This window comes from Dasypus novemcinctus, chromosome 14 (genome assembly GCF_030445035.2).
Source record: "Dasypus novemcinctus isolate mDasNov1 chromosome 14, mDasNov1.1.hap2, whole genome shotgun sequence".
In the NCBI taxonomy this organism is placed as follows: domain Eukaryota; kingdom Metazoa; phylum Chordata; class Mammalia; order Cingulata; family Dasypodidae; genus Dasypus; species Dasypus novemcinctus.
This window is the reverse complement of record NC_080686.1, coordinates 83,065,098-83,081,505: the sequence shown is the minus strand read 5'-3', so window position 1 is coordinate 83,081,505 and position 16,408 is coordinate 83,065,098. Positions and strand designations below refer to the sequence as shown.

Here is a 16,408-nt window from a genome sequence, read left to right as displayed (position 1 = left end):
AGCTGAAGTTTGAACCTGTCCAAGTTGTAAGGAGGCCAGTAGTTGTCATTTTAATTTCACCCCTGGCATGAGGGAGGGCAGGGCTGATTCAAAATCACAGTGATGGTAGGGACCAGCTTCTTTCCACCAAGATCATAATGCAGCCCTAGCTTAAGCTCCAGTCCCACCTATGGCAGGGAGGAAGCTGGGGGAGGCCTGCATCAACCTCTCTGGGCAACTGCAGGTGCTTCCAGCCTGCATAGACTTATCTGTGAAGCACCTATGTTTCCACCTCCCCCTTTAAGGGCAGAAGGGACAGTATTCCTTCAGCCCCTCAGGGCAACTACAGGTGCAGATGTTTAGAGCCCACACAGATATATTGTTGGGCACTCCAGAGGGTCCATTTGTAGCCCTGGAAGGGGAGGAAGGGGAGTCTACCTGGTCAACGTGGTCAGCTTTGACCCGCATGGCTTAGTTTGCTTCCCACACATGCAATTCCATTTCTGCCCCAGGCGGAGGAGGAGGGGTGTGAAACTTCATCAGTCTCTCTAGGTAACTACCAACAGTGTTGGCCTGCACAGCTTGAATTACTACACATAGCTGCAGCTCCATCCCTACCCTTGGTGGAGTAGAAAGGTGGGAAAAGCTTCATCAGTTCCTGGGACAACACAGGCAGCATCAGTCTTGACAGCATACAGTACTAACTATGTCCTTGGCTCCTACTACACAACCAGCAAGGGAGAAAAGGCAAGAATACCTGAAGCTAAAGAGAGAAACAGCAGCCAAAATAAATACACCTAGTAAGCCAGATGGTGAAATACTAACAAAAAATTAAAATCTTCACCAAGAAACAGGAAGATATGGCCCAGTCAAAGGAACAAACTAAGCATCCAGATGACATAAAGGAGTTGAGACAAATAATCATAGATGTTCAAGCAAATCTCCTAAATAAATTCGATGAGATGGATAAAGAGATGAAGGATATTAAGAAGACACTGGGTCAGCACCAAGAAGAATTTGAAAGCATACGTAGAAAAATAGCAGATTTATGGGAATGAAAGTCACAATAAATGAAACAAAAATATACTGGAGGCATATAATAGCAGATTTGAGGAGGCAGAAGAAAAGATCAGTGGGCTTGAAGGCATGGCCCCTGAAAGCAAACATACAAAAGAACAGATAGAGAAAAGAATGGAAAAGAATTGAAAACAAAATGACATCAAGAGATGTGCAAAGATAGGTGTTATGGTTGTCTCAGAAGGAGAAGAGACAAAAGGGAAAAGGTACAAAAGGAATATTTGAAGAAATAAAAGTGGAAAATTTCCCAACCCTACTGAAAGATATAGATACATAGATATCTGTGTCCAAGAAGCACAACCTACTCCCATCTGAATAAACCAAATAGACCTACTCCAAGGTGTTTATGAGTCATAATGTCAAATACCAAAGACAAAAAGAGAATTCTGAGAGCAGTAAGAAAAAAGTGATGCATCACATACAAGGGATACCCAATAAGATTAAGTGCTGATTTCTCTTCAGAAACCATGGAGGCAAGAAGACAGTGGTATGATATATTTAAGATACTGCAATAGAAAAACTTCCAGCCAAGAATCTTATATCCAGCAAGAGTGTTTTTCAAAAATGAGGGCAAGTTTAGAGTATTCATGGATAAACAGAAACTGAGAGAGTTTGTAACCAAGAGACTGGCTTTGGAGAAAATACTGAAGGGAGTGTTACAGCCTGGAAAGAAAAGACAGGAGAGAGAGTCTTGGAGCAGAGTCTAGAAATGAACATTATATAGTAAAAGTAAATAAACATGTAAAAAGAGTGGTGAAAATAAAATATGATGGATAAAACCCAAAGTTCAAAATGCATGAAGAACTGCTTTACAGTAATAATATTGACTGTTAATGAGTTAAACTCCCCAATCAAAAGACATAGATTGGCTGAATGGATGAGAAAAAATGAGCCATCTATATGCTTTCTACAAGAGACTAACCTTAGATCCAAGGATACCAATAGAGTGAAAGGTTGGAAAAAGATATTCCATGCATGCAGTAACCTACCATTCCCCATAAAAAAAATGTCAGAGTAGCTATACTTATATCAGATGAAATAGACTTTAAAGCAAAACTATTATTAGGGACAAGGAAAGACATTATATATTAATAAAGGGGTAATTCATTAGGAAGAAATAACAATCATTAATGTATATGCACCTAATCAGGATACCCCAAATTACATGAGGCAAATGCTGGCAAAACTGAAGGAAGAAATAGAGTCCTCTACAATAATAGTTGGAGACTTCAATACACCACTTTCAGCATTGGATAGAAATCTGGGCAAAGGATCAATAAAGAAACTGAGACCTTGAATAATATGGTAAATGGATAAAATCTAATAGACATAAACAGAATATTGCACCCCAAAACAGCAAGATATACATTCTTTTAAAGCACTCATGGTTCTTTCTCCAGGATAGACAATGTGTTGGGTCCAAATCATATCTCAATAAATTCAATGAGATAGAAATTATACAAAGGATTTTCTCTGATCATAATGGAATAAAGTTGGAAATCAAAACAGGTGGAAAAAGGAAAAATTAACAAATATATGGAGACTAAACAATGCACCTTTAATTACCGGGGGTCAAAGAAGAAAATGTGAGAGAAATCAATAAACATCTTGAGACAAATGAAAATGAGAACACAGCATATCAGAACCCATGGGAAGCAGGGAAAGCAGTGCTGAGAGGAAAATTTATAGCACTCAATGTTTACATTAAAAAAGAAGAGCGAGCTAAAATCAGTGATCTAACTACACAGCAAGAAGAACTAGAAAAAGAACAAAAAACTATTTCCAAAGCAATTAGAAGGAATGAAATGAGAAGATCAGAGTAGAAATAAGTGAAATTGAGAACAACAACAACAACAACAACAAAATAGTGGAGAGAATTAACAAAACCAATTGTTAATTTGTCAAGATTAACAAAATCAACAAACTCTTAGCTAGACTGACAAAGTATAAAGAAGATGCAAATAAATTAAATAAAAAATGAAAATGGGGACATTCCTACTGACCCCAGAGAAATAAAGGAGATCATAGAAGGATACAATGAATAACTGTATACCAACAAACTAGACAATACAGATGAAATAGAAAAATTCATAGGAATGTACAATCTACACTGACCCTAGAAGAAATAGAAGACTGTAACCAACCAATTACAAGTAAAGAGATTGAAACAGTCATCAAACAACTCACCAAAATGTTAAAGCCCAGGGCCAGATGGTTTCACAGGTGAGTTCTACCAAGCATTTAACAAAGATTTAATACTAGTCTTACTCAAATGCTTCTATAAAATTAAACCAAATTCATTCTTTGAAACCTTATCACCCTAATACCAAAGCCAGAATAAGATAATATGAAAAAAGAAAATTATAGACCCATTTCCTTAATGAATACAAATGCAAAAAATCCTCAAAAAAATACTTGCTAATCAAATTTAACAGCACATTAAAAGGATTATTCATCGTGATCAAGTGGGTTTTATACTAAGCATGCAAGGGTGGTTCAACACAGAAAAATCAATCAGCATAACATACCACATTAAGAAATAAAATGTGAAAAATCACGTGATACTGTTGAATGACTCAGAAAAGACATTTGACAAAAATCACAAAAGATAGGAATTGAAGGAAACTTTCTCCACATGATAAAGGCCATATATGGAAAACCCACAGCTAACATTATATTCAGTGTTGAAAGAATGAAAGCTTTCCTGATGAGATTAGGAACAAGACAAGGATGCCTACTGTTAATCACTGTTCTTTAATATAGAGCTTCTAGGTACAGCAGTCAGGCAAGAAAATGAAATAAAAGTCATTCAAATCAGAAAGGAAGAAGTAAAAAGTTCATATTTGCAGATCATGACCCTATACCTAGAAAGTCCTGAAAAAACTACAACAAAGCTTCTAGAGATAATAAATGATTTTAGCAGAGTGACAGTAATATGTAAAAATCAGTAATGATTCTATACACTAATAGTGTGCAATATGAGTAGCAAGTCAGGAAAAAAGTTCCATTTACAATAGCCACTAAAAGAATCAAATATTTGGAATAAACTTAACCAAGGGTGTAGAGCACTTGTATTCAGAAAACTAAAATGCATTGTTGAAAGAAATCAATGAAGACCTAAATAAATTGAAGAACATTCCATGTTCATTGATTGGAAGACTAAATATTGCTAAGATGTCAGTTATACCCAAATTGATATACAGATTCAATGCAATCCAGATAAAAATCCCACCAGTATTTTAAAAGAATTAGAACATACAGTTATCTTTATTTGAAAGGTAAGGGGCCCCAAATAGTCAGAAAAATCTTAAACAGGAAGAACAAAGTTGGAGGACTCTCACTTCCAGCCTTTAAATCATATTACCTAGCTACAGTGGTAAAAACAGCATGGTACTGGCATAAAAATAGATAGACACAAGACCCATGGAACTGAATTGATAGTTCTGAAACAGATCCTCACATCTATGGTCAAGTGATTTTTAACAAGGCTGTCAAACCCACACAACTACACCAGAACAGTCTATTCAACAAATATAACTGGGAGACTGGATATCCATAGCCAAGAGAAAGAAAGAGGATCCCTATCTCATACCTTATACAGAAATTAACTCAAAATTAATGAAAAAAACCTAATTATGAAATCTACAACCATAAAGCTTTTAGAAGAAAATGTAAGGTAACATCTTCAAGACCCGGTGGTAGGTGGTGGATTCTTAAACCTGACACTGAAAGCATGAGCAACAAAAGAAAACATGGATAAATGGGACCTCCTCAAATTTAAACACTTTTGCAATTCAAAGGACTTTGCCAAGAAGGTGAAAAGGCAGCCCACTTTTAATGGGAGAAAATATTTGAAAACCACATATCCAATAAGGGTTTTATTTTCATATCATATAAAGGGATCATACAACTCAGCAATAAAAGAGCAAGCAATCCAATTAAAAAATGGGTCAAAGACTTAAATAGACATTTCTTCAAAGAGTAAATACATATGGCCAAAAGCACATGAAAAATTGTTCAATATTATTAGCTATTAGGGAAATGCAAATCAAAGTGACAATGAGATATCATCTCACACTGCATAGAATGGCCATTATTTAAAAAACAAGAAATAGTAAGTGTTGGAGAGAATGTGGAGAAACAGAAACACTCTTTCTCTGTTGATGGGAATGTAAAATGGTGTAGCCTCTGTGGAAGACAGTTTGGCCTCAGGAAGGTAAATATAGAACTACCATGTGATCCAGCAATTCCTCTACTAGGAATATATCCAGCAGAACTGAAAATTGTGATGTGAATAGACATCTGCACACTGATGTTCATAGCAGCGTTATTCATAACTGCCAAAAGATGGAACACCCAAGTGTCTTTCAACCAATGAATGGATAAACAAAATGTGGTAAATACATACGATGGAATACTATGCTGCTATAAGAAATGAAATTGGGACACATATGATAAGCTGGATGAACCTTGAAGACATTACGCTAAATGAAGTAAGCCAGATATAAATGGACAAATATTGCATGGTCACACTAATAAGAACTAAATACAAAGAATAACCTCATGGAGTTAAAACCTAGAGTACAGATTATTAGAAGATAGGAGGAGAGCTGAGTTGTACTGATGCTTAATGTATGTAGAAGTCTTAAATAACTTGACTGTAAAACTGTGGAAAAGGATAGAGTTGATGGTTACACATAGTAAGTAGAACTAATGCAGCTGGTTTATAAATGGGATTGTGGCTGAAAAGAGTACTCTAGGGATGAAAGAAAGCTAGAGAAGAGTCTAGGGACTGAATAACACAGTGAACCCAGAGGTGGATGATAATTTTGGTTGACAGTACAATGTACATCACTATTGCAAGGTGGTAAGACAGTGGAGAAGCATAGGAAAAATACAATTAATGTAACCTATAGACTAAGGTAACAGCAATACTGTAATATTCTTCCATCAATGCCAAAGATGTAGAGTTTTAATAATGGGGGGTATGGAAAAAATATGTCAAATGAACCCTATATATCATAGTTAGTGGTAACAGCCTGACAATATCATCCCATAATCTGTAACAAATGTTCATCAACAATGTAGTATGTTGGTGGAGGGGTGTTATATGGGAATTCCACACAGGTGCATGATGGTTTTGTAAGTTCACAACCTCTCTAATAAAAATACATTTTTAAAAATGACAGGAATCTCAAAAAACATTGCTGTCATGTTGATTGAAATTAAAGAAAAAAAAAGGAAGTTGGTAATGAAATCACAAAAAGGCAAAAAATCTGGGAAACCTAAGATAATCACTTATAGAATGGTGCTCACTGGGACACCATGCAGGAAGGAAGTTTATTACAATGCAGGCAGGAAGTTTATTGAGTTTATTCAGACCCCAGCAGAGGGGGTCTGAAGAAGAGACTTCAGCCATCTCGTGGAAGGTAGTGAATATGACTTTATACAGTACATCAATAGGCGGGGAGACGTTAGTCTGTGGGGAGGGCGTTAGAGTCTGAGTAAGCCTGGGATCAACACAGGGCTGTAAAAGTGAATTCTTCCTGTGGATAGCTAGGGCCTAGGAGGCTGGGAGGTAGGGTGTTCTTGGAATGCCGGAGGGTTTGATGGCATCTGGGCGGGCAAGGGGAAAGTGTCCTTTTCTGTTCCATTCCCATTGTGATATGGCTCCTTTGTTCATTTTTGGGGGGAGATGTACTGCCTTTCTGTACGTGAGCTGTAACTTGCTCAATCGATCAGAATTGAGTCACAGCCTTATGATCTGTTAATCATTGCAAACCTTGTAAGGGGGAACCTCACAAAAAGGCAAAAAATGAAAGAAACCTGAGATAATCACTTCTCTTTACATTTGTGTTTATAGCTACTTTTGAGGAAAAACAAATAACTGCTTTCAAAGTTCTATCCCCTTTTTTGGTGTTTTTTGTGTGTACACAGATTATACTTTATTTTCATTTCAATGATTGCTTTGTTTTGTTTTAATAAAAAATGGGTACTATGAATAATTTGGCAAAATCTATACTGTTATCCTTTGAGTGTGTTCAATATTTTTGCAATTATGCACAACATTGAGTTGTATAGCCTTGTACCTAGATAATCTTTGCATGAACCAATGAGTAGCTTAAAGTTGAAGAAAAAGGACTTTGGTTTGAGTTCTTGATCTATGATTAACTTTTAAAAACCATTTTCTCAGCTGTAAAATAGGGACACTAAGTGTGCCTACTTCTAGGGCTATTAATTAAACAATACGATACATATAGAGTGCTCTGCACAAAGTAAGCCTGCAATAAATGTTAGCTGTTCTTGATAATTTCCTTTGAATAGATTCCTAGTAGTGAAATTTGCTTTCCAGCCCATCATAAAGGACAATTAAGAATTAGCTAATGAAATGGGTGGGAAAGGGGCTGAAGACAGAGGAGTCAAGTTGGGGGCAGGAAAATTTTGTTGTTGTTTTTAACTGCAAAAGAACTTTAGATTAACAATGAATTAGCTAGAAACTCCAAAACACAAGATTTATATTTACTTACTCTCCCACTGTCCAGGTAGCAGCATCTCTGGATATATGCTTTTCTGGACATGCAGAAGATAAGACAGATCAAGATAACACAAAGGTACTTGGGAGGATGGAGAGCCTTTCAGCTAGATAAGGAAGTCTGATTAGTTTTGCCTTGTCAGACAAGTACAATTTTCAATATATAGGGACATTGAGCAGGCTGTCCAGGAAAAATATCAGGGCTTGAGATGTTGGTTTGAGAGTCACCAGCATGGAAGAAATTTGAGGCCTTGGTAGTGAAGCGCACCTCTAACTCAGTAAGAATTATCTTTTGTTTCCCTATGACAGGACGTTGTAAGCTCATCTAAAAAATATATCCATTTTGTTTTCAAAAGGTGCTGTTGATGGGTGTCCATTTTAATTCATTCATTTCTATTTTAATTTTCAATAAAAACAGCATTCAATTTAAAAACACTAAAGTAATAGCAGAGTCACACATTGATGAGTGCACGTTTATTTAGAGATGTCCGACAGGTACAGAAATTAAAAACAATATTTTACAAAATATACAATTTATATTTACATAAATACTTTCAAGGAGAAAAGCTGAACATATATGCTGACACTGGAAGAATGTATAGATTTAATTTTGCAGTCTATCCTGTAGCTTAACAAGTTAGACAAATGTGTGTGAACACATATATCTTGACTGTGCGTGTTCATAATTATGGCCCAAGGATCAGTTTTGGGCATGTCTATAATTATTCTGAATTCCCATAAAATGTGCAGTGTCTCAGCACAATAGTGCTGATTTTGTTTTTAGTCAAAATTCCATTAAAGGTCATTTGAAAGTCATCAGAGGTTGTAAGCAAGACTTTGTTTCATGTAGGCCTCAGTTTACTCATCAGTAAGATGAGGAGATTCCTGTTGATATGCTCTGATCTGCAGATATAAAACCAAGTGAGCCCCGGCTGTCTCCAGCATGTACAACTGTGTGAGGGCTGTCAGGGCCCAGTCATCACTGTGTTAGGGAGAGTACTCTGTTTAGCTTCTTCCTATTGGAAAGGAGTCAATTTGTCTGAAATGGAGTTTGTGACCCTAGTCTACTTCATTAACAAACATTTCCTTACTGTAAATGCAGCATGTTTCCTAGTGTACAATAAAGCACAAAATTCAACTTGAATAGCTACATGTTACCTTGGATCTTGGACTTGGAAGTTCAGAGTTGAGTTACCCATAAAGGGAACTCAATAGAGAACCCTCAGATCAAATCCCTATCTACAGTGGAACACTGGGTTGAAAGCACGTTCAGTGTGCTCCTGGGCCCCACTGTGTCATTTATTTACAGTGATATTTCCTTGGAATTGCACTAGCTTACAACAAAATAAAATCAGTGTAATGTCCTATAGTCTACAAAGTGAAACACATAGATCTGAGTTCTTAAATTTATAGAAATTTGCATTTGTTAAAAACATCAGAGAAAAGGCATCCCTAAGCTCTATCCTGAGCTTACCTTCATTCCAAGGCTACAGTTAATTCTATCTTTCATTTAAAAAAAAAAAAAAAAGATATAAATCACCTCAGATGACTTCAGAAAATACAATACCTAGGACTGGGATGAAATGATGACTTCATTATTTTTCTCTTGTTCCTCTGATGGTGGGTCACACAGCAGCTACAGTTTGCATCTGTAGCTGTGCTTCTCCAGGAGCTCTGGTTACATTTCCCCTCTGCTGGTCTCTGGCTCCAGCTCCTGGAGGAAGGCCTCGTTGTTCTGAGGACAGTTGGTGTGACAGGCGCAGGTGCCGATGACCATCACCGGTTTCTTGACGACTTGCCCTGGGGAGCACTGGAATTCCACCTGGATGGTCTTGGTGTTGTGGGGGGTGCAGCAGCGGCCATCACTGCAGACGCCACAGAACCTGGGCTTGTAAGTGTGCAGGCTGGTGCAGTTCTTGAACCGCAGGTGGATGGCTTTGAGTGACTTCTTGGTGCGAAGACACTTTTTTCCTTTCTAAAAGAGAAGAAAAGGCAGAGTGCATAGAATGGCTACAGTTCCTCTGACAGATCATTGGTAGGGTATTGGATAACCTGCCAGTTGCCTATCTGGTATCCATAGCTCTTTCTTCTTTGCTAACAGGACATTGGCTTTGCTCGGGCAATGTGCTCAGCTGTAAGTATTTGCTTCCTCAGAACATCTGGGAGCTTGGGATGACCCCATGACAAAGTTCTGGCCAATGACACATAAACTGGGAAATCTTTTGCCCTGCTGGCAGGTATCATTCTTTCCTGCTTTCTGCATTTATTTTCTTTTCTGCCTGGAAGTGGACACCACACCTAATGGTGCTAGAACCATCTTCTGACCTTGAGGCAACAAGCATGAGGGTGAAGACATGTGTATGATAAGGAAACCCTTATTATTTTAAAGCTACTCTAAGAAGCTTTGGTGTTACCTTTAGCCAAATGTATTCTTAGATGCTAAACAGAAAAAGGGAATACATTTGGCATTGTTGCAAGCTTACTGTTTCAAATACTTTTCAGACATTAACTAACTTAATCTTTATTAAAAATATTCATTTAGACAAGGAATAATTACCATGCAGGACTAGTGCTAGATTTGAAGATAAAGGAAGATAAATAAGGTAAAATCCCTGTCTGAAAACATGCATTTTTAGGGGAGGAGCAGGAAACACAAACAGATCTTTAAGACACTAAGCAGTGAGGGCCATGTAAGAGATCCACATGGGAACAAATGCAGGGGGCATCTGAGCCCAGCGCCAGCTAGGCATTATGGTCCACATTTTATAGATGAGAAAATGGAGGCTCACAGGGATAAAGTGGTCAGAGAACAGCCAGTATTTGAATATGCCTGACTGCAAAGCTATGCTTTTTACTATACTCTGACCATAGGAAATTCGAAGACAATGGGATTTAAGGTGATTTTCCATGAAGGCACCACAAGTATAGAATGAATAATGGTTAGTGAGGAAACACAATATTGACAATTGAAGAAAGAAAGGATTATGCTTTATTTCCCACTTAGCTTTCTTCACCTACAGATTTGCTACAATTCCTCACAGTTCTTTGCCTTCCTTGGCATAGCCTACAGCTTGTAAGGTGGTTAAACTTGGAATTCTCTTCTATCAGTGGTTCTCAAACTCTGGTTCAGCAGAATCGTGGACAGGGTTTGTTAAAACATGGATGGCTGGGTCTCATATCCATAGATCCTGATTCAGTAGGTCTGGGGTGGGGCCCAAGGATTTGCATTTCAAGCAAGTTCTTAGTGGGTACTGCTAGCCTGGGGACCATATTTTGAGAACCATTGCCTCAGATTATAAGAATCTCCTGGTGATAAGGGGCCACAAGTATCTGCTAGTGTTTCCTTAGATTCCAAACAAATTTCTAGAACCTTTATGAAACATGTATACTATAAATAAATATTTTAAATACAATATTACCCAATATTTAGCTGGGAGCAAGTACAAGAAAAAATAAAAAACAATAAAAACAGGCAAATTTTAGATGGAGAAGCCTTATTTAATAAAGAAGTTACTGGATACTTGAAAATATTTAAGGGATTCTTATTTCTTCCTTTTCATATTTGATGTTTAGTGTGTACTCTTGCCAACACCCACAAGAAAGTAGAAGTTCAGCAACATCATATTGTGTGTTTGTGCATGTGTATGTGACTGCTTGTATGAGTGAACCTGCATGCCTGTGTTACATGTATGGGAGATGCAAAGTCTTGGGTGTATTTTAGTAATATGGGGTTTCTAGGTGTTCTTTCTAAATTGGTGGAAGAAACAGAAAGCTAAGATCTACCTTAAAAAAGCCATATAGCCAAGGAACCATATAACTAATGCAATCAATAGGGACTTCTTTTATTTTACCAATAAAAAGAAAATTTAAGTAATGATGGCTACCATCAAGAGAGCACTCACTCTATGCCTGGAATTTGGCATAGTCATTGCCCCTACTCCTCATGACAACCTTGAGGCAGGTACTATCAAGAGCCCCATTATACAGGGGATGGAACTGAGGCCCAGAGGTATAGGAAATGGCCCAAGTTCATGCAACTAGTAGTGCAGAAAGCCAGGATTTGAAGCCATGCTGTCAGGCTCCAGAGCTTGCACCCTTAAGCATTAGATCATATTGCCTCAGTGTAGAGCTATATAAATCCTTCATTGTTAGGGACTGCTTTATTTTTGGCCTTACTTTTTTTCTAAGGGTCCATATGATGGTTCATTTGGGGTATTGCATTTATCTGATGAGAGTCTGGTAACAAGGCCTGTGATGTCATCAAGAACCAATCAGAGCTTCTGATCTGCATGCCTCATACATGGTATTAGCACACGGAGTTGATATAATCCCAACCAAAACGGAAAGAAATATGCTGTTTTCTTTGGCCCATATCACCTTATGCTGGCAAATGTACTATTTCCACTAGGTTTTTAAAAATGCTGAAAATAATTCACAGACTCCCATTCATTATTCACTAACAGTTAGTCATCAAACACACACTTTTTATCAGGGGGAGTTGTTGGGGACTGAGGGGTGAGAAGATAGACATTGCCCATTCCTGAGGAATGAGAGGAGCTCAGGTCAGGCCTGATCTCCCTAAAAGCAGCCAATTTTCTCCAGGAATGGAATGGGGCTTGCCAGACAGTTCTCAATTGTATGACACCTGCGGTGTCCCTCTTTGCCTGTGCATCTGCTGGGAGTTGTTTGGGTTATTTCAGTAGATCAAAGAGAAAAGGAATATCAACCCACTTGGGCTGGCTTTAGGAACCTCTGCTTTCTCCTTGAGCAAGGTCCCAGCTTCAGCTGCCTTCTGAGCTACCTTCTGAGTCGGCTAGCATCATCATGGCTTCCTGATGCTCCGGCCCCAAGGAGCCAAGGCCTCTTCCTCCCTAATGGTGGCTTCCTCAAGACCACCTACCTTCTCTGTTGGCTGCTCAGGCTCTGGTTCACAGGGCCGCACCATGCATAGCCGACTCTGTTTCACCATCTCACACTGGCGATTCCTGTTGGTGACCCGAGTGGAGAGACCCATGCCACAGCTCCGGGAACACGCACTCCACTCTGTGGTTTGCTCGATGCAGTTGACACTTGAGTCAGAGACTTCAACTCCTAGGGTGGCCTCTGGTCTGTAGGCTATGGGGTGTACACACATGAACAGCCATATTGGGTAAAACGGGAATCGCACTGTAGTCCTTTCCACTTTCCACATTAGAAAGAGGGTCTTATTCAATTCTGTACCTACTGAACTCTTAGGGGGAAGACAGGGAACTCTTCATTTACCAACCTCTCACAGGTAGCACATTGCCTGTGCATGTGTAAGCCTTCAAGGTCTCTGGGCAATGATGGTCCAACTTGCCCTTAAGACGTTTAGGAGAACTTGTCTTTAAGGAGATTAGTAGTTGTAAGAATATAGTACATTCTAGCACCAAAGACCATTCTATAAGTTATAATTTTTCAACAGGTGGTTTTGTACATAAAAAGGATCATGATCACATTTTAAATAGTGACGCAGATGTAGGACCAACCAGCCAGCTCACAATACGGATGAAAATGATGTTTTGCTGTTGAGAGGTAGAAGTAGTTTGACCACAGGGTGTAGATATTTGGACTTTGAATAGTAAAAGTTGTGTTTCAGCACTTAATTTGCATGGCTTGGGTTGTATCTCCTCTTCTACAGAGCAGTTTTCCCCATCTGTAAAGCACAGCTGAAAATTTCTTACCTCAGAAATACTACTAAACTCAGCATAATGCCACTGATAAATAATTTGGCTGTTTGGTGGCATCGTAAAAATTCTCTCCCACTTCTTGAAATATTTTGTTTTCAAAATATTTATAAGATAAAGTCAGAAGAAAAACAAAGCAAAGTTCCCAAAGGATCATTCAACCCTTCCTACAGCATCTGGAAAGGTGATATTTCTCTGTGGCATCTGTCCAGAGAGACGTAGTGTTTTTTTTAGGAAGGCTGGTTATGAGAGGACATAAGTGGCATACGGAGTCCAGAAGAGAAAGAGGGATCTCTACTTTTATCTTTGTTATATTAATAAGGGACAAGTAGGACTTGCTAAAATACAAATAATAGTAATCCAGTAATCAAAATCAGTCCCATCGCTCATAATAGTGACTGAATTCGGCACATTCTCTTTAGGAGAATTTATGTGTGTGCTTCAGTAACTTAGCTTGGATTTGAAGACAGGATGTGGTGGACTCCACTGGGTAATCTGGAATACACAACTGAATGGCCAGAAATGGAGGCCAGTTTCTCACATCAAATCCAAAGGGGCATGTGAGCTTCCTGCCTCCCTCGCCCTGCAGGGAGAAGACCCTGTGCTGGGGACAGCCGCTGGGCAGAACTGAGTGTCTCACCTGGTAGGGCAAAGCCTCCCAGTGCCTCCTCCTCATCTGGGTCACAGATCCACTTTTCACAGCACTCTCCAGGCACCTCAACTTTCCTTGGCGCCGGACAGTCAGGTCGGGGCAGTAGCAGGTCGTGGTTGCAGCGAGGCACGCAGCCAATCTGCCCATCCCTGCAAGCACACTGGTATTTGCAGCTTGGCTGGAAGGTCTCTCCACTGCGGTAAATGACCCCATCGAACACACAGTTGTCTCCTTCTAGCACTAAAGTATTGGGGAAGTAAAGGGGTGGAGAAAGGAGAGACAAGGGGAGAGGCTACGTGAGATCTGGCTGACGCTTTCCAAACTGTGGGTAGTTCTTTACTAGTTCAGGTGAGCTGGTTTCTTAATCAGCTCCAGTACAGAGTTGTCTTCATGGAGACCTCCCAGAGCAGGAAGCAACCTTCAAGAAGGTGCAGTTCATTCAGCTGCTCCTTTTGGTGATGAGAAAAGCAATCCACAACTGTGAAACGACACTCTCAAGAACCCATAGCTATTGCTCCCAATGATAAAATTATTTTGCAAGAACCTCTGTACATTCCCCTACACCAACAGTTTAGGATTAAAAAGAAAAGAAAACGCACCTCATATTCTCCAAATTAGTTACCTGGTCAGGTTGGGAAGGGCATTAGTATTCCTTGGCATTAAATCACCACTAGCTTAGAGTAAAGAGTAAAAGACTATTCCAAGTCCCCTATGAAGAGAGGCAGGGACAGCCTCCAACTGCAGTGGTACCCCAAATGGATTGACCCTCAATTGATTAAATTTCAGGAGCCCTGATTGCCTAATTGCCTGCATTTTATTCCACTTGCAGCCTGGCCAGGGGGTTACACAGTCATCCCAGGAGACTAAGAGCAGCTTTGGCTCAAACAGGACAACTACAGGTGTGAAAACAAACCTGTTGACTGCAGTTGGGGGACATGTGAGCATGAGTAAGCCGTGCTCCCATAACCCCCAGTGTGGGCCTGGAAATGTCCAAAGGAAATGACTTCAGTGGTCCTTCACTCTGCTTCCCTCCCCATCTATCAAGGTTCTTGCAGGGAGGCAAGTGATGAATACTTCTCACCTCCTGGGACAGGTTTCCTTCCTGGTGTCTGTCTCTCCCCAAAGCCCCAAGCACCCCTGACCATGCCAGGAACACAATAAGCACTCCATAAATATCACCTACTGCATCATCACATCATCATCTTATTCATCAAGAATATTATTTGCGCATCACACTCTGGGAAGGGGGAGGAAGAGGAGAGGCAGGAGCGGGCAGCTCCAGTTGGTTGCGAGAGAAGAGATCAAGAGATTACCCATGCAGATGCCAGTTTGGGCGCTGGGGTCCGCGCTGCGGTCGCAGTAGAGTCCGCTGCTCTCCTCGCAGGGCTCCAGCTCCGAGCAGCTCTCGCCGCGCTGGCGGGCGCACACCAGGCAGCAGGAGCAGCCGTCCAGCACGGCGGGAACCCCGGGGGCGCATGACGGCGGCGCCGCGGGGCACCCTCCCAGGCACGGGGAAGGGCAACGCTGAGCCGCCGCGACCTGGGGGGCGAGACCAGGAGAAACCTATCAGTAGGGCCAGTCGAAGGAGGACTGAGCCCGGGGACCACGCAGGGCTCGCCCAGGGAGAGCAAAGGAACCAGAGGCACCTTAAGGGCGCACCACTTACCTGGGCCAGGAGATGGAGGAGCAGGAAGGCCAGGCAAAGGCACTGCTTTCGCAGACAGAGGCTCATGCTGTGCCTACTCTGCATGCTCAAGCTTCCTTCGCCGGCGTGGACTGCAACGAGACTTGGTACGCGTTAGTGTCCCAGGGCCGGCCTTCGCCCAGGTTCCGCGCTCGCCGCTCCCGCCCAGCGCCCAGGTTTTATAGCGCGCTCCAGGGACGCGCACAAGCCGGTTGGCTGCAGCGCAGGGAGGAGGGGGGGGCGGCTGGGTGGGGTAGTGGAACGAACCCCGGGGTTGTCATGGCAATTGGCTGTGGGTACTGCTCTCCTTAGGGCGCGGCGCCGGGGCCTGCGTGAGCCTGTGTGTGGCGACCGGCTTTTCCCAGGGCTCCGGGAGGGGCTGGGTGGAGTCCTGAGGCCGGACCCCAGGGCTCGCTGCAGCGCGTGGGAAGGAAACGCCCGTTTCCTCCTGGAAGCTGCTTTGCCTTCCCCCAGGACAAAGACACCGCCACTCCCCACCCTGGCCAGTCCCACCAGGGCTGCAGACCGTGGGCTCTCTTCACGGGATGCCTGGAGCTTGGGGCCATCTGTGGGGGGTTGGCACGAGGCCCAGAGGTTTAGTCATCAAGGAAGCACGTGCGAGTTTGTCACCGTTTAGGGCAGTCGTTTAATGTGGTGAGGGAGAAGGAGAAAGTGAGGAGAAAAAGAAGAGAGAGAGCAGAAAGAGTAAAATAAAGAAGAAAAAAGAATCTCAATGTTAGGGTGAGGATGTCATTGGCCGAAAGTCGACGTTCTTTTTA

At 41.2% G+C, this 16,408-nt stretch overlaps 1 protein-coding gene across 1 annotated transcript; it reads right to left on the bottom strand.

Annotated features, from left to right (window-relative positions):
* Positions 1–8,047: 8,047 nt before the first annotated feature.
* CCN3 (cellular communication network factor 3) lies at positions 8,048–16,199 on the bottom strand. The gene is made up of 5 exons (XM_004480729.4): positions 15,612–16,199; positions 15,259–15,484; positions 13,934–14,185; positions 12,489–12,703; positions 8,048–9,563 (listed from the first exon to the last, which is right to left on the bottom strand). The coding sequence occupies exons 1-5, from the start codon at positions 15,693–15,695 to the stop codon at positions 9,267–9,269; spliced, it is 1,074 nt and encodes a 357-aa protein (XP_004480786.1). The 5' UTR covers positions 15,696–16,199; the 3' UTR covers positions 8,048–9,266.
* Positions 16,200–16,408: the final 209 nt, after the last annotated feature.

Bases quoted from the DNA above. Each gene is read 5' to 3' on its own strand.
- CCN3 (XM_004480729.4), bottom strand. From the start codon at position 15,695: ATGCAGAGTAGGCACAGCATGAGCCTCTGTCTGCGAAAGCAGTGCCTT. The intron at 15,485-15,611 runs GTAAGTGGTGCG...CTCGCCCCCCAG, and splicing joins TCCTCCATCTCCTGGCCCAG to GTCGCGGCGGCTCAGCGTTG. The intron at 9,564-12,488 runs GTAGGTGGTCTT...CTTCTCTTTTAG, and splicing joins CTGAGCAGCCAACAGAGAAG to AAAGGAAAAAAGTGTCTTCG.